This window comes from Stegastes partitus, unplaced genomic scaffold (genome assembly GCF_000690725.1).
Source record: "Stegastes partitus isolate 25-593 unplaced genomic scaffold, Stegastes_partitus-1.0.2 Scaffold8, whole genome shotgun sequence".
Classification (NCBI taxonomy): domain Eukaryota; kingdom Metazoa; phylum Chordata; class Actinopteri; family Pomacentridae; genus Stegastes; species Stegastes partitus.
The window spans coordinates 1856912-1878361 of record NW_007577739.1 but is presented as its reverse complement, the minus strand read 5'-3'; the positions used below and the strand labels follow the sequence as shown (position 1 = coordinate 1878361).

Below are 21450 nucleotides of genomic sequence, written 5' to 3'. Positions count from 1 at the left end.
TCACTACGGGTCACAGGTCACACTCTTTTCCATTGAACGTAGCTTCCTCTGGGACATGCAAGTGTGTGAGACAGATCCTCAGCCATTAGCCTACCCACTGTCCACCAGATTATCTCAAGTTGTACTCTGTGAGTGCGTCTGAGGGAGGCTCAGTGTGGTTACATCATATCCTCACGAGCCTACAAACCCCTTATCTATTATCATGTGCCTTATCGTCACCACTGATATGCCCAGTCTGCCCCTCTGCATCCTAACACAGAGGAGAGGGAAGCGAGTTATCGCTAACACTTACTTACTTAAGGGGAGAACATGTTCAAAGTGTTAACAGAAGCTTTGGGTGACACTTGACATTAACGCTTATAGAAATGCATGCCCATGTGGAGTGACTGACAATCTCTAAGATGCCCTCAAGAGGGCAGCTAGTTGGTGTCAGTCATAAATGAGAGGTACGCTTGTGTTGCCTCTGAAAAACAACCGTGTGGACGTGCCCATGATAAAGGCGTATTGTGCAACTTGTGCCCAAATTTAACTTCACTTCCTGGTCCAAGCATCACCTGTCACTACTCATCCAGAGCTTTTGTGTCTTGGTCCTGCACCTCCTTCGTCTCGCCTGCTGGGGGCAGTAGAGGCTGGCTGACTGGGCCACTGGCCTCACACCTAATGGCAGCAGCTGTGGGACATGCAGAGCTGCCACACACCCCTAAAACCACCTGAAACACAGAGCCTCTTATTTTTTTCGTCTCCTGAGCTGTCATTTGATAACTTTGCCCCCTGGGAAGCTTAGAAGACAGAGGGGGGAAGCAAACTGCACTGAAGAGGGAGGACAATGACATGACATCAGTGTCATCGTTAACCAAATGGGGCCGTACACAATGGGAGGACATATGCCGACCAGTGAATGGCTGCTAGCACCAGACACACCCATGCACACACAGAGCAGAGGCGCCCTGACAGTTAGATGTAACATTCAGGGAACAGATCAGCGATACACACAGGAAGAATAGAGTTGTCCCACGGGAGACTCTCCTCTGCAGGTATCAGTTACCGAACCACCTCGAGCACTGGGTAAATGCAAAGAGGATTTCAATTAAGGAGAAAAATGGGTGGTACAAAAGGAAGGGAAAGGTACAGCAGGGGGAGGGTCATAATTCATACATCAGAGCGAGAAGCACCTCCTACCCTGAGGTGTGCCGGCAAGTCCCCACGGCCCACATGACAGGAGTTTGTTTTGTTTCTCTCGCGCTTAAGAGGGGAAAATGAGACAGCTAATCCCCCTGTACCCCTTGTACACTGCTGGGCCCTTTGCCCCAGGGGTGAGGAGCAGGCAAGGGGCACAGAGATCCAGTCTGTTGGTGTTTGTGTGAAACACGCACACAAACTGAGTGAGCAGAGCTCTCAGCTTGCGTGTACACATAGTTATGAGGAGCATCAGGCTCACAATCAAAGCACTGCAACCTTAGACAGTGCGCGGCTGCAAACCTTTACACAGAGCAGCGTGTGTTAAAATAGTCAGGAGACATCACCTCACCCACCGCTGGGTGTTGACCCCGCCACCTCTAGGCTGTGATACAAATAAATCTGGAAGCAAGCAAGGCTGTTATCCTTGGAGTTCCCTGCCCACCGGTGTCTCCTTCACGGGCAATGGCCTGGTTTGGCCTGGCCAGGGTTCATCTCAGGAGGAGACTGCTGGTCTGTCTGGCACACCGCCCGCAGAGAGAAAACAATAACACTAAAAGCAGATCTCTTTCAGATGACCAGAATACACACAAGACAAATGTACCTCCCACTCTGTCATTCTGTAATGCTCCCTCTGTTTCTGCCCGCTCTTTGGGTCAGAAATGACTCACTCGCAAGTAAAAAGCTTCTAGTCAACTCCAGCGCATGCTTATTTCGTCTCATACTTCAAGAGAAGATCAATATTTGCACAGATCTATGGGAGGGAAAACAATAGTGATCTGGCCTCCACCAGCTCTGTCTGTTAATGGTCTGTTTACTGAGACAGACGGGATAATGGTCTGGGTGTTGGCTGGTGGAGAATCAGACGGTGGCCACGCTCCACTCTGTTTCTGATATAGTTAGTAACAATGGAGAGTAAGCAACTATGCTGCAAGAAGCTGCGTATCAAAGTAAAGTGGTGGCTAAACGCTGTGAATAAAGATGGGCCGTCTTGTTGACACAGTCAGGTTTGCAAGTCAAATAGCTGGCCTTAAGCCTCCACACTTTTGTAGTGACTGCACTCGCTTTTGGCTATGCAAATTTGAAATCTGTGCCCCATCGCTGCAGTCAAGCTTTTAGGTCTTAGCTATGGAAACACTTAAATGGTCAGTGAAGCACTGCACTGAAGTCAACAGTCACTGGCTATGCTGGATCTAGTAACACAAGACACTGGCACGTGCAGCGAGTGTGTAGTGTGGAAGAATGGAGCATATCAGATATCTGAGAAACCATGTTGAGCTTTAGGGCTCGGTTATGGTGGCAACCCCAAACTATTTGAGGAAAAGCCCTATTGTTGTGCAAGGGCCAAGTAAACCATATCCCAAAAATGGAACTATTTGGCAACGTCACCAAATATGTTAATTGGATAAACCAAAGCAAAACATAAGCCTTGAGACATTATCTAACAGTAGTAAAAGTAGATCAAAGACCCCTTCCCTTGAACGAGTTCATCTGAGGTCATGCTAACCGGCGCCTCATTCTTCAGCTCATAACTTAAGCATCAAAGCTGTGTTTGTGTGAGAGAGAGTGCATGACTATTTGTGGCCCAGAATACGAGACCCGTCTCTCCAAGGTGCCATCACTCTGCTCCTGTCAGTCTCAGCGCTCTGAGGTCCTACTGCTGCACCTCAGCTCTCTTGCGGTCAGTGACCTCTGATCTCCGCCCCTGGCCCCTCCAGGCCCCTTCAGGCACCTCCAGCCTCCTCCAGGCCCCTCAAGGCCCATCAGGCCCATCAGATGGATCTGTGCCTTGCAGGGATCAGAGAACCTGGGATACATGGAAATGCTATTCATGGCCGTTTCCACAGATTCCTCTCGAGTGGCTGTGCTCCACATATTGAAAGAAAAAGAAGAATATCACGGCTGACTTGCATTTTCATCACAGAGCGAGAGGGGAAAGTAAGGGAAGGAAAGAATGATTTGTATGCAATTTAAACCCCATATACTCTAATTTAGTGATGGCAGAAATGGATTCAAGAGTACTCTATGGACCATGTTTAGTGGTCCTGCTGACTCCTAGAGCCAAATTCAGGGTCACTGGTAGTGCTCTTGGACAGCGAGGGCAGAACTGGAAAGATGGAGAGTTCAGACTTGGAGTCAGGCCAACCAGGCAGGGAGAGGCTAGCAAAGCTGGCTGCCAGGAACTGAGGGCTGTGATGGCACCACTGACTATCCTGGATATCTCCCTCGCACCAAAGCACTTAACATGGACTATAAACCAACACACAAACAAACAAACAGACGCACACACCATTCGAATAAACACGCGGACGTCAAGAGATGCGTAGAAAGCTGAAGAACACAGGCAGGAGGAGAGCATCACTCAGAGACCCATTAACCCCTGGCTCCCAACCAGAACAGTGAGCAGGCGTCCTTTAAGTACATGTTAAACATAGCTGGTCTACGTGTGTGTGCACAAGTGATTTATGTATTCCTTCTGCATGTTCATGTGTGTGCACGCATATACGTCCACGAAAACAACGTTTCGGTTCAAAAGAAGACTTGGGGCCAGTTTTCAGAGGATGAAAACGATAGGTGGTCTTGTATTTATGAATGAGGGGCACAGCAAACTACCAACGGCTATTTAACCCTTCAGACTAGTTGTTTTGGTGAGAGAAAGTGTTCGTAGGACTACTTCCTTGTGCAGAGAAGTGCATCCCCAGGAGAGGAGCTCCAGACTAAACACTCTGTTCATTCAGCTGCTCCCCGTCACCCCACCGACAAGAGACGGATGCCTGACAAGCACTCCCAACAGAAAACCTCACTTTTTCCACCAATTATAGAGAGCAATGCGGAGTGGGGGAGGAGGCAAAACTTCAAAATATTATACACACTGGCATTTGGCGCAGCGCATTGAGCAACCTCTGTCAGAGAGAGATGGGCTAATTTCAGGGAGACCTGCGCCAACACAAACAACTGTTCTGGCTAGCTTTCATTGTCAGCACTTGAGGTTTGAGTCGAATTTTTCAACGCTCCGCAGCCAATTTCTCTTTCCCCTATTTTTCCCCCCATATGATTTGTCCTTGTCCAAGATCCCAGTCAGTCTTTCATCGCCTACACAGTCAGAGCTTAAAAGTATTCTGGTAGAGAACAAACTCAGATCCAGATGCTCATCTACATACACAAACAAAAATAGAGAATAGTTTTTTCTTGCAGGACACTAGTATTTGTCTACATGAGCTCATGTACACATCTACACAGACTTATTGAAGTTATAATGCAGGCCTGACTTTGAGGTGTGGTGTGTTTTGACGTGTGCACTTCTTCAGGTTATATCCATCAGCTGGTGCAGGGACAGCATGAGGCAGTGGGAGTTCACCAGCTACTGCTTTGGTCTCTGGGTGCTGTGCGCTGGGATTCATATCACAGCCATGTCAATGTAAACATCATATGTTTCTGTTTGTGTCTCCAAAGCAGTATTTACTTCTGCTTTGATTTTGTTTATTAAAGGCTTTTACTGTTCAACATAAAAGCAAGGAGCCATGGCAGGACATTTGGAGCACAGGCTGTAGTGTTACATTCACCGTCTACTCATAATTCTTACAGCTCACGCACAGTTCTGGGTACGTGCCAGTCAATGAGATGGGCAGCACTATAGTGCCATTATAGAAACCTCACACAGTGGGGGTCATATCCTCTGTGGCAAATCCTACACACCTTTGCACATCAGGGGAGGAGCCCTCGGATATGTATGTGTGGAGGGGTGGATGCTGAGGTGGAAGCTGAATGGGCACTTTTGGAGGCCCCTGTTGCCTGAACATGCAGCCTTTACTCCGCTTCAGTATCGAGGCATCTGTCTTTAATATAAGAGCTCAGCTCAACCCATATTTATTCAGGTACAGCTGACGGAGAGGGAGAGACAGTGAAAGAGGCGTGGCCTTTCTTTTTCCTGGCAGCCGTGCAGCGCTCCTGCGGTTTTTTGGGGGGCAAAGGGACAAGGCGAAAAAGACACAGACACTGAGACTGAGGGAGAGGGAGTGTGGTACAGAAGAAAAGAGCAAGTTGACATAAAAAGCATGGCTCCAGTCAGTCCTGTGTTGACTGGACATCCTGTGCAAGAGACGAGCCCTGGAGGCCCCGAGGCCACCAGGGAGGGGGTGTGTGAGCTCAACTCTCCCGTCTCACTTGATGGCTGTGTCCAAGACAAATCACCAGTGGTGCTGCTGTCACCGTGGGCCCTGACCAAGACAAACAGCCATGTTTTAAAATAAGTACCTGGGCCCTCACAGCCCCTTGCACCTCATCCACACTCAGGCACATCCATATCTCCTCACACGTTCAAGCGTATTCCCTTCACAGGTCATAGGATTGGAGCTGTACGTAGTCCAACCCTCTACACAGGGGACTCACTTTTCACTCTCTCAATGCTGTCTGCTCTGCACACACACTTGTGAATATTTACCACATCACACAAGTTCCATTGTGGCCAAAATGCTGGGACTGCAATAACAAGGGTGAGTATGAGTGTGTATGACACAAAACCTACAGCAGATTTAAAGGACACTATGTGTGTCTGTGTGTGTCTGTGTGTGTGTGTGTGTGTGTCTGTGTCTGTGTGTGTGCGTGTGTGTCTGTGTGTGTGTGTGTGTGTGTGTGTGTGTTTATGTGCATGTGCGTGTGTGTGTGTGTTTATGTGTATATGAAAGCTTGATCGTCTATGTATATCACAAAACCTCAAACTTAGCTGAATCACAAACTGCCAACTGCGCAGAAGTGTCAGCACTATTCTTTGCTTTTACTTAACAGCACGGTGCATCTTGGGACTTGTGGTTTGTCTGAACGGGCCTGTCTGTGTCGCTGCCTGCAGCCTGCACCAAAGGGACTGGTGTTCCTCACTGAACAGAGCCTCATTTATCTCTGTGGCAGAGTCCTTCCTCTCCAGCATCGGTCCTCCTGGACCCTTGAACTGCTGACACTGGGGGGCCCCTCCTCTTCCTCCCTCCTCTGAGCTTCAGCATGCGGCAAAAATTGTGAGATGTGTTTCATCTGCATATTGATTAGCCTGGCCAAAAGAAGTAGGACCTCAGCACTTCACTGAATACATAATGTAAATAAGTGCCAGTTATTCAGCTTAAACTCTCCTGAAATGTTTCACCTTAAGTAGGAGCTTTTGCAGGTAATTAGGTAAATGTGATTGCGCAACAAAAGTCAATAGCAACTTTTATCTTAAGAATAAAGTGCAGTGAAACTAGAAATCCCTTCCCCTAAACATGCTGACATTATGTTCAGATATGCACCTCTCAGCCAAATGAAGGTTACTGTCAGGATGAAGCAGCGCTCAAAGTCAACGAGCTCGCCCAAAAAGGATGTGACCCCGTTTTGCTTCTGTCACCCAATAAAAGCCGGCCGCTCTCAGTGTGTGGGCAGGCTTTAGTGCCAGCCAGTGGCAGCGCAGACGGCTGGGCGCTGGGTTGTCTGATGGATAGCTTACATTCGGTGAGGACTGGACCAATGGCGTCGTGGATTGATTGGCCCAAAGGGGCCGTCGGGGAAAGCGCTTCCTGTGTGTGTTAATGGACGCTCCTGCAGATGCACTGTGGCGGCTTGTGGCAGGGTGATGGTTGTTACTCCCTCTCTCTCTCTATCCCAGCCTTCCTCCCTCCCTCACATTTTGCTTTCACTCTTCCAGTTAATCAGAGGAGAGTCAAGTGAAATGAACCAGGCTTCCCATACAGACCAAGTCTCTAGCAGCTCTCTAACGCTACACCTACGACCAAAATGAATCACATATACTTTACCTGCCCCATAGTTTCCTTGATATGGAGCTGTACATTGATGGGGAGGTCCCTGGAAAGAATCTTTTAATTTATTGGTTTTATTTTAACTTAGTAGCAATTATAAGCAAATGAGTTCCAATTATAATTAGTTCATACATATATTTGATTCCATTATAATTCAGTACACAGTAGGTCAGCTGAACATTCATTTGGTATCTACCTGGGTATAAATGGAGGTGTTCTTTAAGGAAGTTTCACTGGAAATAAACAATGGAAATGTCAACTAACTTGAAATTCGTTCCAGGGAACTTCCAAAGAACTCAGAAGGAAAAAAAAATAACACCTGATTTTATTGTATTTTTTCTATTACTCAACATGGCAACTGTACTCTGGTAAATTAATATCCACAGCAAGTGACAGCAGCTGACAAGCAGACAAGATTGAGTGAATAAGTTTGTACCCGAGTCTGCCCAGCTGCTCCAGTTCAGGCACCGGGGGTCCGTAGGTTTCAACCTGAAGGGGGTTGTAGCGGTACAGAACCTCCTCTATCCTGGGCACAGGCTGGAGAGACACTGTTTGACGCTGAAAGAAAAAAACAGACAATACATTCAACACAAGACAATAATTGCCATTGTCTCTGTGCAGTGCAATACTGGAAACTATGGTCATGGCACAACAGTAAAAAAAACAATTTGGATTAGGCTTAATGTCAATCAAACTGCAGCATTACCAACCCCCGGTTCTTGAAAGACTGGTTTGGAAATAGGAGTTTTGTTTTACAGCATTTTTCATTTTCCCTGGGCACTGCTGGTTTGGTGGAGAAACTCGACTGTGACAATGACTGAGCGTGTTTTTAGTGGTTCACATACTGTTGGCAATTCAGCAACTATTCCTAATGAAAATCTGACCAAGAGGAAATGAATGTTAATATCATACAAGAGCGCTGTGGTTTGGTTGATGAGGAAATGTAATTCTTGGTAACAAAGCAAATTCAGTTTGGATCAAAAATTGTTATTGGCTATTTCCACGAAACCACCAAAAAACAAATCCAACTGATAGCGCGTAAACGCCGAGCGTAGGATCTGCTGTGGGTTTAGCTGTTGTTACTTGTCGTTTCCATTGTCCTCCCATGGCTTTACCAAAGCAAGTTCCAACCAACTCCGCATGAATCTGAATGTCAGAGAAATGAGGCAACTACTTAGGATTGTTCAACAAACAAATGCTACCCTGCTGCATCTCCTACAGTCATAAAACCTGCAATGTCAAGCATTATAAACTGTAGTCTGTTCTATAAAAGCCTTCAGTCGATAATTACTCAAAGCTGAGATTTCAGTCAGGCTACTCCAGTTCCTAATGCTCTTGACCATTGTGATTGAGTGAGAAATATGAGACTTCTTAAGGACACTGTAGAATTGTTCGATTTGGGGCTCTGCCATCAAAGGGGAATTTCCACACAGCGTCAGACCACTCTGTTTTCTCCAGCATTAAAGTAATGAGACTCAGAAGACAAGCCAGACTCATGAAACAAACCTGGAATTAAAAAGATGATGTTTAAACAAACACGGACTATTTTGGAGAGTAGCAAAGGAACTCGGAGACAAAGGGGAGATAAAAAGATAAGAGGGAAAGCAAAGAAAAAAAGTGGGGGAGTATAAACAACAGAGCACAGAGGGGAGCTGATGAAAACCAAACTAAACGAATAACATGTGCCCTGCGGCCTCAGACTGCCCGCCCTCACACATGCTTTGGCCCATGCGAGCACACACACAGGGAAATAAAGAAACCAAAGCAAAGCTGGAAGTTACAAAAGCACCAAAGAGATGCACACTGAGATGGCAATGGATGCGACGTTTCTTAGCCAAACACAACAGGGTGTTATTGTCAGGTCAGGGTGCAGAATAGTTGGAGAGACAAAACAAAAAGAAAACTATACACTTAAACAGATATGTATCGTCAGTATGTAATGCTATGAGTAACACAATCCAGGATTTTGTGATTAAAACGTGTAACTCGCTCATGTACTGTTGTTTCCATTTCCTCGGGACGTACATTCGGCTATTGTCGGCAATGCTGCAAATTAGTGGTCGAATATTTATCTTTACGTGACTTTAGCATCAATTTGTCGAAGCACTTTGAAATGTCAGGTGTTTCATTCACTGTAGCAGCTAAAAAAACGCATTCCTGATTGAGAATTTTATTCATAAGTTCTACAGATGTTACAGGATTTTGTCCATATCGCCCGATTCTTTTTCGCAGAATGACTTTCCACGATCTGAACGGAGCGAGTCTGAACCTGTTGCATTCGGCAGTGGTTTATACATGTGGGCGGGGGTGGGGGGGAGCAGCAGGGATAGGGACAGTGGCAGCACATTAACAGCGATAGAGTGGGTTTTTCCACTGAAGAAATAATGAAAGTTGAACGTCTACTCAGAGCCCGACATGTCTTTTGGCTGCACTGCCTGATGCTCGTGATTCTGCTACCGCAGAAACAACAGGTACTGCTGTCTGCTTCTATCACTGAGCTCATTTTGTGAGATAAATCAAAGTACATCAGACACATGAAACCTGGTCTCCTTGACTGTGAGGGCAAAATACTAAGAAAAAAATACAACACCCAATAAATTCTGGGTATGGTGCAGATGGTATTTTAGCCCATGTCTGCATTCCCAGTTTTCAAGCGCAGTTTCGGTACCTCAAAGTGGGCTGTTGGATATTCCTTTTCAAACACGAGACATACACTTTTCTATGGTTTTCACTCAACCTTTAACCCAAAGGTGCCAGTGATTCGTTATTCCGTCCCATCCATTCATCCAACACAGAGGAGCCCCACCACAGGCTAATGAAACCCAGACCAGCAAGCCCAGTCCCAGTCACTCTCCCTCTCTTTCGCACTCCTTCAGTCTCTCCATCCATCTTCTTTCAGACTTTCAGCACTGTTTAACTCCCCTACTGCGCCAGTCAAAGAGATGCACTAAAACCAACGGGTGGAGGGGAGAAGCGGCAAAAAAAAAAAAAAGAAGTCCACACTGGTAGAGAAAGAGAGCGGGCAAATTGGGAGTTGCAGATGGCTGAAGTGCAGTAAATCAGATTTTTAAGTGACAGACAGAGCAGACCCAACCCCCAGTGTGGAGAAATTTCTGTTGCATTCCTCTGCAAGGGCACCTTCAAAACTGGCATAGAGACATCGCCACGAACAAACACGGCGTGAAACATGTTTACACAAAAGCACGGTCTGCGTGTCTCGGTGTATTTAAATATTTGTGGACATTAATTTAATTTGTAGTACATCTAAACTGCTTGCTGGAAGCCAAGCTGCCTGACTGCCCGTGACGCAGAGCTCTGCCCTCCACTACACACGATACTACTGCTGAAACTTTCACTCATGAACTCATCACCTGCTATTAAAAGCTTGTATGAATTACGAATATGAATGCTGTTTTCCAAATGCTCCAACGAAAGGGAGCAACAGAAGGAGAGAGCGAGGACCCCAAGCCAGGTCCAGCAGAGCAGAAATGGCTAAAGGACTAGGGGCCATTGAACATCAGCACTGAAGGAGCCAATACAAACATCTGCTTTTGTCATCATGGAGGCCCTTTCTCCTACCTATACAACGTTGTGTGTATTACAAGTTTGTGTATGTAACTGGTATTTAAGACTCTTATAATGCCCCTGTGGCACTAAAGTGAAACTCTGGGGGCCATCAATCTTAATAAAACCGCAGGGGAGGGTGATGTGAGGAAATCACCATAGTGCCAGTGGGAGTAGTCCTACTTCTCCCGTATTTGTGCCTTTTACCTCAGGTTCAGATAGAGTTATAGTGATCTTGGTAACGCCAGCATCCATTTCTAGGCGTGGAACTGCATTACAAGGTCAAGTAAAGCTGTCACAGTTGTCTATCCTCCAGCTGGAGAAGGTGACAGGTGTGCTGGCTCGGAAAACTGCTCTACGCTTCTTGAGTTGAATTCAGCTTGTGATGTACCCTCACGTTATTCTCTCTTAACTCCGCTGTCCGTCTGAGCAGTACCAGCTGGGAAAGCAAAAGGTTTCGCGCATCTGACAAAGTGGTATGGCAGACATTCATGTAACTTTTACGGGACAGGGGTCTCATAAAAGTCACATTACTTTTAAGGTATGACCGGTCGGTCCCTGGGGCATAACACTGACTGGACTGAATTAAAAACAAGGGATGGTTCTCTCTTTGCCAAAGGTGTATCTGTACCAATTCATCTGGCAAGCTGGGTTTTTGGGGGTTTTTTTTCAATTAAAAAAACTTTTCTAGATGTTGGCAGATGATGTTATTTTATCAACAGCTCAAATTGTGAGTCACTGTTTAGAAAGCCAAAGAAAAAACATGCTACACACACCCACACACACTCACACACACTCACACACAAACGCAAACACACAACACAGCACAATCATCAGCACTCTCTTGGCCCCCCATCTCTCCCCTGACTATGCAGCTCAGCAGGACGCACCAAGGTTGTAGGGACTAACCTCTCCATCAGCACCTCCCCACCTCACCCACACACACACACACACACACATAAAACTACATATATTCACTTGGTTCCCGGAGGGTTTGGGGAGCCACAGCTCCAGAGCCAGTGAGACCCTCTTCACTAATGCACAAAGTGATAATGAGAACAATGGAAAGGGAAACACTGGTCAGCATTGTATAGGGGATAAAAATAATAAGCCTAGTTAGGGGCCAGCCTAGTGCTATCCCGTCCTCGGCTCTCACTTCCACCTTCTCCCCTGGCACTGCCAGTGCTTCTGTATGGATAAAGAGCTTTGGGCTGCTCGCTGGCCCACTGAGCAGCAAGTAGCAAGTGTAAAAACTCCTGCCCACACAGTGCCTCCCCTTGCCTTACAAGTTTAAATATAACTGCCTGACCAGTGGCAGCTGCCCCAGCGCAAAGCCCCTAAAGCTGACAACTCCTTTTTCCGCTGGGCTGGGCTCGGCCGGCCCGTGGGCAAGGGTTGCTGAGGCCAACCTAAACAGGGCCAACCAGGGGCAGTGGCAGAGGTGTGAATGCCCACATGTGCTGGTGCCAATCAGGCCTGATGGTTCTCCTTACCCCTTGAGGTGACCCCCTCTCCCACAGCCCCCTACGGCTATCAACCTGCATGCCAGCAATCCAATAAAAAGACAAAGGCCAAAGTGCAAGGGTTGTGCACTCTCCCACATAAAACCTACCTGTTGTGGTTTGTGAATGCTGTAAATGTCAAAATTTTAAAAGGATAAACAACAAAACAAATGTCTGTTGATATTTTTCTAAGGAGCGTTTACAGGGAATATGAGGATAACACTGAAAAGAATGAGTGGGGGTTGCACTGAGTATATAGCGACAAGCTCTCAGGCAAAACAGGTTAGGCCAGTCTGCCAGAGTAAAGTAAAGCAGCGCTTGCCCTGCACTGACGAGTACGTCTACTGAGCAGAGGTCACTGTAGAGGACAACTTAACCAAGTAAAACAGGCCTGAGCAAACAAGCTCACAGTATGTCTGTTTGTGTGTGTACTTGTGTTTGTGTTTTCTATGGTAGTCAAATTCCACGGCCTAAGTGTAGAATGGACTAAAGCCAGAGAGAACCCGGGGTTATTTCAGCCGACTACACATCTATGTTTAGGGATAAACTTTCCACCCACATTTGGCTGATTGTGTGTGTGAGTTGCACTTTGTTTATGTGTGCGCTTGCCTCCTGCTTTCATTAGGTGCCCATGCCGGCCTCGTCAGGTATGTCAGCTGCTCTGCCGCCTGTGACTAGTGGATTGGGCCCCAGCAGTGCTGGAGCCTGGGACCTTTCATTTAAGATGGCGCTGAAAGCTGCCCCAAGGTGGAGAGATTCCCCATCGGTCAAATGCTTTCAGGAATGGGACACTGTAGCAGCTGAGAACAAACCCCAAACTGCACACACATCCCTCTGAGACCAGAAAACACAATAACTGTACTGGCACAAACACAGCCGACATCCTTGAATACAATCAGAAACAAAAAATACATACCGGTAGCTTCTTTTGTGCTTAAACTAAAAGTAATACATGTGCTAATTATCCTGAAGTCATATTTATGTTTTGCTCAAAGCAGGTGCCGAGCACGGTGACTCTAGTCATGGTGACTCTTGTCATCATGCTTGGCACTGGGGCTGCTCTTATGTGTCAGACAACAACAAGCAACCTGTTTAAACAGTGAATAGTCGCCTCCCTCCCACACAGAGCGTCTCTTTTGATATCATCCATTTTAAAAAGACACTTTATTCTTCAAAGGATGTTTACTCAGACTGGGTAAGGGGGTGTGTGTTTTAGTGTGTGTGCATGCACCTGCACACGGGTATGTGTGTCTCTTGGTTCAATAGATTGCCTACAAAGTGAAGAATTAGCGAGTGATTCCCAACCATTCCTGAGGCAAGACCAGGCCCATCCCACCTCACATCACACCTGGACTAAGACTACTTTCCCTCAGGATTGGCGAACTTCCTCAGACATCCACTTGACAGAGACGTTAACACACAACCAGAAAGATCAGGGTCAGGGTTGGAGTCCCCTTCACCAACTCCGAGAAAATCACCCTGGCAAAGAGCAGTGCCAGCATGGCTGAAATGTCCCCTTACATGTTCCCAGTAGATAACATATCACAACTACATGCAACATTAGATCACTCTTTAAATAAAGTCTGGAACGGTTGGAAAGCTGAGGAAGAATTGGCATCCTCAAGTTCCATGGATTGGACGGCTCAAAGACAGGCAGATATGTCATTCCAACGGTGACGGCTCACCTTGGCCCGGGGTGAAGCAGCCAGCTGAAGTGCTGTGAGGCCACAGTGGGTGTGGGTATTAGGGGGCTGGGGTGCCACAGATTTCTGCTTCTGACTGTTGAACTTGCACATTAACAACAAGCATCCAGATGGAAAACCAAGAGCTTAAAATCAGCCCCAGGTCCATTTATCACTGTCACAATCAAACGGTTTTCTATTTGTGAAAGTACTTCACAACAAACACTCGGGCTTTAACTAATGATTACTTTATTAATTATTATTTCTAAATAGCTAATGCAAATTAGATTCTGTTTACAATTATAAAAAGGGCCAAAGGAAGCTGAGCCATTTTTGCTTGGTAGTGTCTTAAATGACTCTATAGTACAGCACAAAATGAAATCGCTGTTACTGAAGACATTGACACAAATCAGTTTTGCTATAAAGAAATAAAATACAAATGTAGCCCAGCTTTTAAAGTGTGTTTTTACATTTGCCTCCCCTAATTTCTGCTGAAGAAAAACTTAAAACACTTCTCGGAGCAAGGGACCACAACCAGATAAATGAATTCCAGCTATCTGCAGGAATCTACCGCTCTGTGCTGAAACTCCACCAAGTCAAACAGAAGTCATTCTTATGGACTCTGAGGTGAAGGGAAATCCAAACCCACACGCTCCCTTGACTCAAGTCTCTCAGTCCAATGCAGCAGATGCATGGTGAGAGCTCTGCTCCACCAACAGGAGCTCGGGGATGGGAAGATGAAGAGAAATGCGAAGAAAGAGGCAAGGAAAAACAGCCACAGAAGAAGCCAAGAGCAACAAAATCATGCTGTTTCTCTCTCCATCAGCAAGTTTAACTTCACACTGAATATCAAGGGGGTGAAAGTCAGAGTACCACATTCCCCGTTTGAATCAATTCAGTGCTTCTCTAGCGGTGGTGTATGAGGCAGTTACTTCTTAAAGAGTTTAGTTATACCTGAGTTTTTAAAAACCTAGCTCCGGCCTGAGTTTAGGTGAGTTCAGATATCTCTCCCACGCACCACTGAACTGTGGGAAGACAACCATATCTCATGAGGGTTGGTGTGGAGGGGGTGGGGGTTGATGACACAGCCTATCTCATCACAGTAAAATGAAAATAAACGACTGAAAACCTGAACGACAGCCAAGTGGAAGGTCTCTCCAGACACGGTGTGCACAAAGCTGAAAGCACAGAGCGGCCAAAGCCCTGAGCCCACATGCTCCCTCTCTGTGGGACCCACCACTCGCCCAGAGGAATGTGATGACTGAAGGGGTGAGGGCCTGTTCCCACACTGAAGAAGAACCAGACGCGCAGGAACATCCTCCTTTTGAAGGTGCTGGACTGTTATCACCACTCTATTGTCAACAAGCACTCCACATAAAGTTTAATTTTGCACTGAACTAATAATCACGCCATGACCTTAACTGTACGGATCCACCTTAGTACCAGTGGACAGAGGTTTACAACTATGTGACCTTAACCTGCATGGACTCATGGGTAGCTATATGAGCCAGTTGTTATTTATAGTCAGTATTATTCCTTCTTTAAGCCACATGTTTCACTGTCCTCATGCTGCTTTCATTTGAAGCAGTCGGGTGAGTGCATGCAAATAAGCAAGCAGCCTTGGGGCAGGGGTACGCACAAAAAGGTCCTTGTTTTGGACGTGTTGAGCAGCCATTATGGATGACAATAATGCTGTGATCAGCCACAATTAAAAGCCTGGTGGAAAGCTAGCTGCAGGTCATGACAGTGAATGACTATCCAGGTCTCTATGATAAACACTTAGGACCCACATTTGAAAACACAAAAAAACCAACTGCACAATCTGAGCATTTCAATCACAGACTCAACAACAAACACATCCGCGTCCCCAGTGAAGGAGAGCTGGAGAGCCTGTGGTGTTACACTTACCATTTGGATTCCAGTTGAAAATAGATTGGTAGGCTTCACAGCCTGTTTCTGCTGCTCTATCTGGGTCTCCAGCTGAGCAGCGCGGACCTTGTGTTGGGCAAGTAAGATGGTGGCAGGAAGCTGAGACTGCTCCTGGGGAAACAAATGGGATTGGAGATTTCTTGTGAGAATGTTAACTAGGTGTGTGATACATGCAATAAGGTGAGTCGTTTGGAACTTTCTGCTCAGCAAAAATAGCTGACACTTGCACACGTTGAGAAGAGATGAAAACACCAGCAGCCACCCCAGCCCCCACCCCCATCCTCCAGACATCTCTGTGTCACTGGATAACAATCAGCATAGGGTGCTTTCAGGCTACCTGCCATATTACTGAAGCAAGCCATATTAGCAAAACTGTGGCACTGCGGGGGACGCTGCTTCAAGTGCATTGCACCGCCTTCACCTCCATTAAATGCAAGGTCGGACGTTTCAATTTCTTCAGTGGAGTGTTGCCAAGCAGAGAGTCTCAGAACGCAAGCTTGGACACATTGTTCACTGAGGAGGTAGGACACTTTTGATGGAGTGGACGGCAGTGGTCGGACAGTCTAGACGTTTTTTAGCATTTAGCAAAATAACAAGAGCAATTTAATGGCTTCGAGCACTAATACGTCCTGGTCTGATTGCAAGAATGACACATTGTGAGTGTGAATGTAGTTGCTTTACTTGGATGACCCGCACAGTTAGCATACGTCTCATTTAACAAAGATCCTCGCAGACGATGCTCAAAAATTCAAGAATAAAATATAACTGCAGATAAACAGTGTGAATTCAAAGTATGCCGTTCTAATCTTTAATTAGAAAACAACTAATCATCAATTGCATTCCAAGTTCTCCGTGATGTGTTTTACTGATTAGTTAGCCACTGCTCCAGGAAACAGCAACATACAATCATGCAATGTGTTAATTTGTGTGCGTGTGCACATGCGAGAGCAGCAAGATTTCTGGCCACAGGGACGTACAGATGTCAGAGCTCAGGAGAGTTCCCCCTGGGGGGTGAGAGCTGATCTCATCTGCCTACAGTCAACAGGCCCTGTGCCTTAAACAAACAAACACACAGCTTAGCCTGCTATCTGTGATGGTCCTTCAGCAGCCCGCTCTGCAGGAACAATAACTTCCAAAGCCCACAGCTCAACACAATGGAGCCAATAGGCTTTGGAATCACAGAATGAGAACAATGCAGCCCGCAGCACAATGACTGGTAATAAGCTCTTAATGATCTCATAGCCATGAACCCTCAGGCTGAGTGTGTGTCTATGTGTGTGTCGAAGCATTTGTGCCAGACATGGAACATCTGTCATAATGTGATTTGGTCTCTGCTCGTCTTTTTGCATCACTTGACGCGTCATTCAACGCACATACGTACATGCAACAAGCGTGCAACTCACCAGTTCGTCCAGCAGAGCCTGTTTGTTCTTCTTCTTGGCCTGTAGTTGTCTTTGCTCCTCCTGCAGCACTTCTAGTCTCCGCTGCTCATTGCCCTGCTGCTCCAGCAACAGCAGCTCCTCCAGCTCTTCTTGTTCTCGCGTCTGAGTAGGAGAGAGAAACAGGACGCTGCAAAAAATCCTTCACATCACTCGCCACGAGGCTGAGAAAGTTCTAGTCATGTCATAATTCACTCAACCCAAAAATCTGACCTCTCAGAGAAGAGAACCAAGCATAAAGAATCAAATCTTTATTTTAGCAGTCATTATTTGTGAAGGTATTATGCATGTAAGGGCAAATACACTTAAAAGTACATACGAGCTTCGCCTTGTTCTTCTGGATGATATCTCGGTTCTCTCTCTGGTACTGCTCCATCCTCAGCTTGGTGTTCTCCACATCAATGTTGTTTGTCAGGTTATACACTCCATGGAGAAAACATAAACCACTGTTAACCTCTTCAACCCAACAGATCCACCAACCTGAGCTCCATCATTATGCACAGGATGATCAGAATTAAAAAAAAAACTGCATCTGGTATTTCAATATATGTCTTCACCTAAGCCCTTGACAACCATTTGTTTTTACTAAAATAAGGTTTCTAAACATTTTGCTCATTGCGCCTCCATAAATGACAAACAAGAAGCTTTGCTGTCTGTGTACATATATTACAAAGTTAGGACCCACTGCTGCTGCTGTTGTGCTGGTATCTTACAATGGTTGACACTGTTTGAATCGTGAGGCTTTCAAGTGATGTATAATTTCATTCAGAATGGGCCGACAGCTTTTAAAAGGCAGCAGCAGAATTTTCATTTAGTCCACATTTAAGCTAGTGAACATTAAAGGGTTAAGTGATCGATTTTTGTAAGAAGCACTGGAATTAGCAGATGCATATAATAGAGCCACAGATGGGGGACAACTTAAAAGGAAAACTTGAACCCTTGGTGCTCACAGTGACTCTGTTACACCGTGGGGGGTATTATGCAGGCACAGTTTTGGTCCACTTGCCCCCTTAGAGGGAAAGGTCACTACGAACCACTGGGGTCACCGAGTGGATGGATAAGTATGAAGGTTTTTGTGAAACATATGGCGATGGCCTTCACAATCCCCAGATCTTAACCCAACTGAACACCTTCCGGAGAGTTTTGGCTCAACAAGTTGGACAGCCCTTTCCATTATTATCAAAACATAAAAAGGGGGAATATCTTTAGGATGGATGGTGTTTGTCCTTCCAGTCGAGTTCCACAGACTCAGAGATTCAATGTCAAGAAACACTAAAGCTGCTCTGGTGGCCTAACATCGAACCTAAATGCTGTGTTTTCCTTTAATCTGTCACCCATCTGTGCATGGTGGTACTTAAAACTGTGAAAAAACAAAAGTTCAGTTCTAGGTTCCCATTCAAAAGTTTTACAGATGTCTCTTTAATATTGGTGTTCAATAACAAAAACTGCTCTGGAAGCACAGCAGCAGTAGCAGCACAGTTGGTCACTGGGGCAAATTAGCAGCAAGGCTGACTGGCCACAACACATCCAGCTCTCCTAATACATCCCATGCTAAATGGCCAGGGTGGGCTGCCAGTCAAGATGTGTTAACATTGGCAGAGCTATTCCCTAATCCATGCCCCTGGCTGGCACTAATGCCTGTAAAACACCACCAGAGTCAAGGAGAAATCATTAGGCTAGTTTCAGCATGACGCATCCAAGCCGTTGCCCCTACCTATGTCCTCCACTTGCTCCAGATAATCGTTATATTCTCTCAGGCTGGGGAAGTCAAAATCTCTCTTGTTGTAACTGCAGAAGGAAGAAGAGAACTGATGATGCAAATAGTAAAACCTGATGAAAGCAAATATGCACTGACATTAATAGACTCCATTAAATCAACCATTTTATAATACCATGTCTGCACACTGCCTAATAGACACACATTAGATGTCAATTAAGGGGCTATTAAAAAACAGATAAGAGGGAGAGAAAGAAGGCAGGGAGGGGCTGAGAAGTAAAAACCTGGCAGAGAAAGAGCCTTCCCGTTTGAGCCCCCCCTGGGGAGACTCATTGTCTACAAAACAAACAGTGTAATGAGAAAGACAAAGGTAGCTTAAGAAGTGGGAGGAGGCAGGATGACACATAAACACGCAGGACCTCGCCCTCATCACGGTCCCCCCTCACTCACATCTTCAGCACCTTCTTGCGAATCTCCACCTCCTTGTCTACGGTCGGGTCTTCGAAGAGCTGCACGCGAAAGTTGCTCTTCCGCAGGGGCGTGTCGCACTGCACGCAGTTGCCCGAGCCGCGCACGAACAGCATCTCCACGCAGTTCTCGCATCTGAAGATGACAACAGAGCAGAAATTAGCCGTCCAAGCCGAGCTGTTTCCAGAGGTCATCCTCCTCAGGCAGCCTCTGGGAGTCAGCTGTAAGTGAGTGCGTGTGTGTGGGCGTATGTGGCTGCTGAAATACAATTTTCCTCCGAGTAAAGCAAATTTGTGTTGCTTCTTTTTTTTTTTTAATGTCTGTAAGCCATCATCAGGCGCAATGGGTGATAATGGGGCACATGAATATTTCCTCTGAGTGCTCAAAGATGGCTGGGATTATGATTGGAATGTCGATTAGGCTGCCTCCCACTCTCAGACAAGAGGAAATTAGTCTGACACCCCATCAGTGGAGTGTCTGTCTGCACTGGAAAAACATTTGCTTTATTGTTATTTCAACAGACCTCAGTCATTCTGCCACGTTGCATAATATGATAAAATCCAGCTCAGTAATTCACTGCGTAGTCTATCATTATAAGAATGGACTGAGTCTTACGTAATTCAGGAAAGGCATGGAAATGGACAACTGCAGTGTTTTGACTATTCCGCACTTAAACGGAATCGACATTTGTGCTTAAGGTTTTAGTTTATTCGAAAATTCGGCTTTAACAATTAAAACAAAGCAGCGGTACGTCCACACGCTACGCAACCTTTCTCCCCTTTCTGCCAGGAAATGTCGTTATTATTCCTGACATGGTGCCTTTATGAAAGGAAGCTGTATTATGGAGAGGTTTAAACCACATTTTTAAATACCGTGGCAATCGAGGCACTTATTGATCAAAGCGTTTGCTATAAATCTGTTTAATGGATATGATTACTTTCCAAGACAAAATATGTAGCAGTACAGCACAGTCATGATGAGTTTTTCAGGTGCCCTTTAGCTTTTCTCATATAAGCAAGCATGAATCACCAGCGTGCCTCTCCACACCCGGGAGAAATTCTGACAAAAGGAAGAAATGCTTTTCAGACAATGATGGGGGAATTTGCAGGTAAAGCCCAAGACGGTTTGCTTTTTGCACCATCACGACAAACTCCATGGCAACCAATCAGCAGACCTACCTGAGGGCACAATCCTCAGCTTAGCCATCAATCACACCTTTAAACAGGTAGGCGTTTACCCATCAGTCACACTCAAGTGAGGAGCGGACACAGAAGACAATGGGAATGTTTCTTTATCTCCCCTGATGGGGCGGAGAGCCTGGATAAACGTTTGCACAGTACACTCTTTTAATTAAGTCTCTGTGGAGCTTTATTACCACAGGAATCCACCTTCCTGCTTGTGACCACCTTCACAAAAATGGACATCTGGTTTCCAAATGGCACTACCTGCTTCTGAGCACTGATGGTTTTCATAATAAAATATAGCAAAGCTGCGGGGAAAGAAAGACAGACTTTTCATCGTACGTCACTGATGGTATGGTTGAGTCATTTCTTCCCAAACGTCAAAGACCGAACCCGAGACACTGGTGCCAAGTGAAAAGTTCTCCGGGGATGGAGCCTATTAGAACAATCATGACAGTCATCCTGCGAGACGTTTCACTTCATCAGCAGGATCCAAAGTAGAAAAAAACAGCTAAAGGAGAAACTGCAGAGCGATGGAGTTTGGCTGTTTACACCTAGCGTCTCAGATAAGGGTCAAACAGGCACAACCTGCCAAGTATGACTCCAAGCTTTCACACATGTACGACTCATAAATGAAGCACGAGAGGCGACTATCTTACAAGCATGTCAGCGTAGCTTGGCGTAGATGAAGCGGCAATACAAAAATGAAAGCTGAACGTCACGCGGAAACATCTGCGTTGTCCAGTTGGTGCTTTAGAGAATGAGGAGCCTCTGCTCAAGTGCACCCTGGAAGAGGCAGATGTTCACTGTGGCCCCAGGCTACAGGAGATGTATAGGCCTGGCCATATGGAGGTAGATGGAGGGATTCAGCTTGTTTCCACAGGCCCACAAAGAACCCATTCATCAACACGGGGCGAAGAGTGGGGCGTAGCTTGCCCCCTGCCCCATAAATGGACTACACAACAGTACTCTCCAAAGGGGAAATCCTGTGTAACTCTAGAGCAAAGAGGTG

The 21450-nt window shown here is 46.1% G+C and overlaps 1 protein-coding gene across 2 annotated transcripts in view; it reads right to left on the bottom strand.

Annotated features, from left to right (window-relative positions):
• mnat1 (MNAT1 component of CDK activating kinase) overlaps positions 1–21450 on the bottom strand; it is a 33685-nt gene that overhangs the window by 4507 nt on the left and 7728 nt on the right. For both annotated transcript variants that reach the window (XM_008283941.1, XM_008283934.1), the window contains 6 exons: positions 19240–19392; positions 18787–18860; positions 17392–17495; positions 17037–17177; positions 15613–15744; positions 7393–7514 (listed from right to left, as the gene is read on the bottom strand). In XM_008283941.1, the coding sequence (XP_008282163.1) occupies positions 7393–7514; positions 15613–15744; positions 17037–17177; positions 17392–17495; positions 18787–18860; positions 19240–19392 (726 nt within the window). The remainder of the gene's footprint in view (positions 1–7392; positions 7515–15612; positions 15745–17036; positions 17178–17391; positions 17496–18786; positions 18861–19239; positions 19393–21450) is intronic.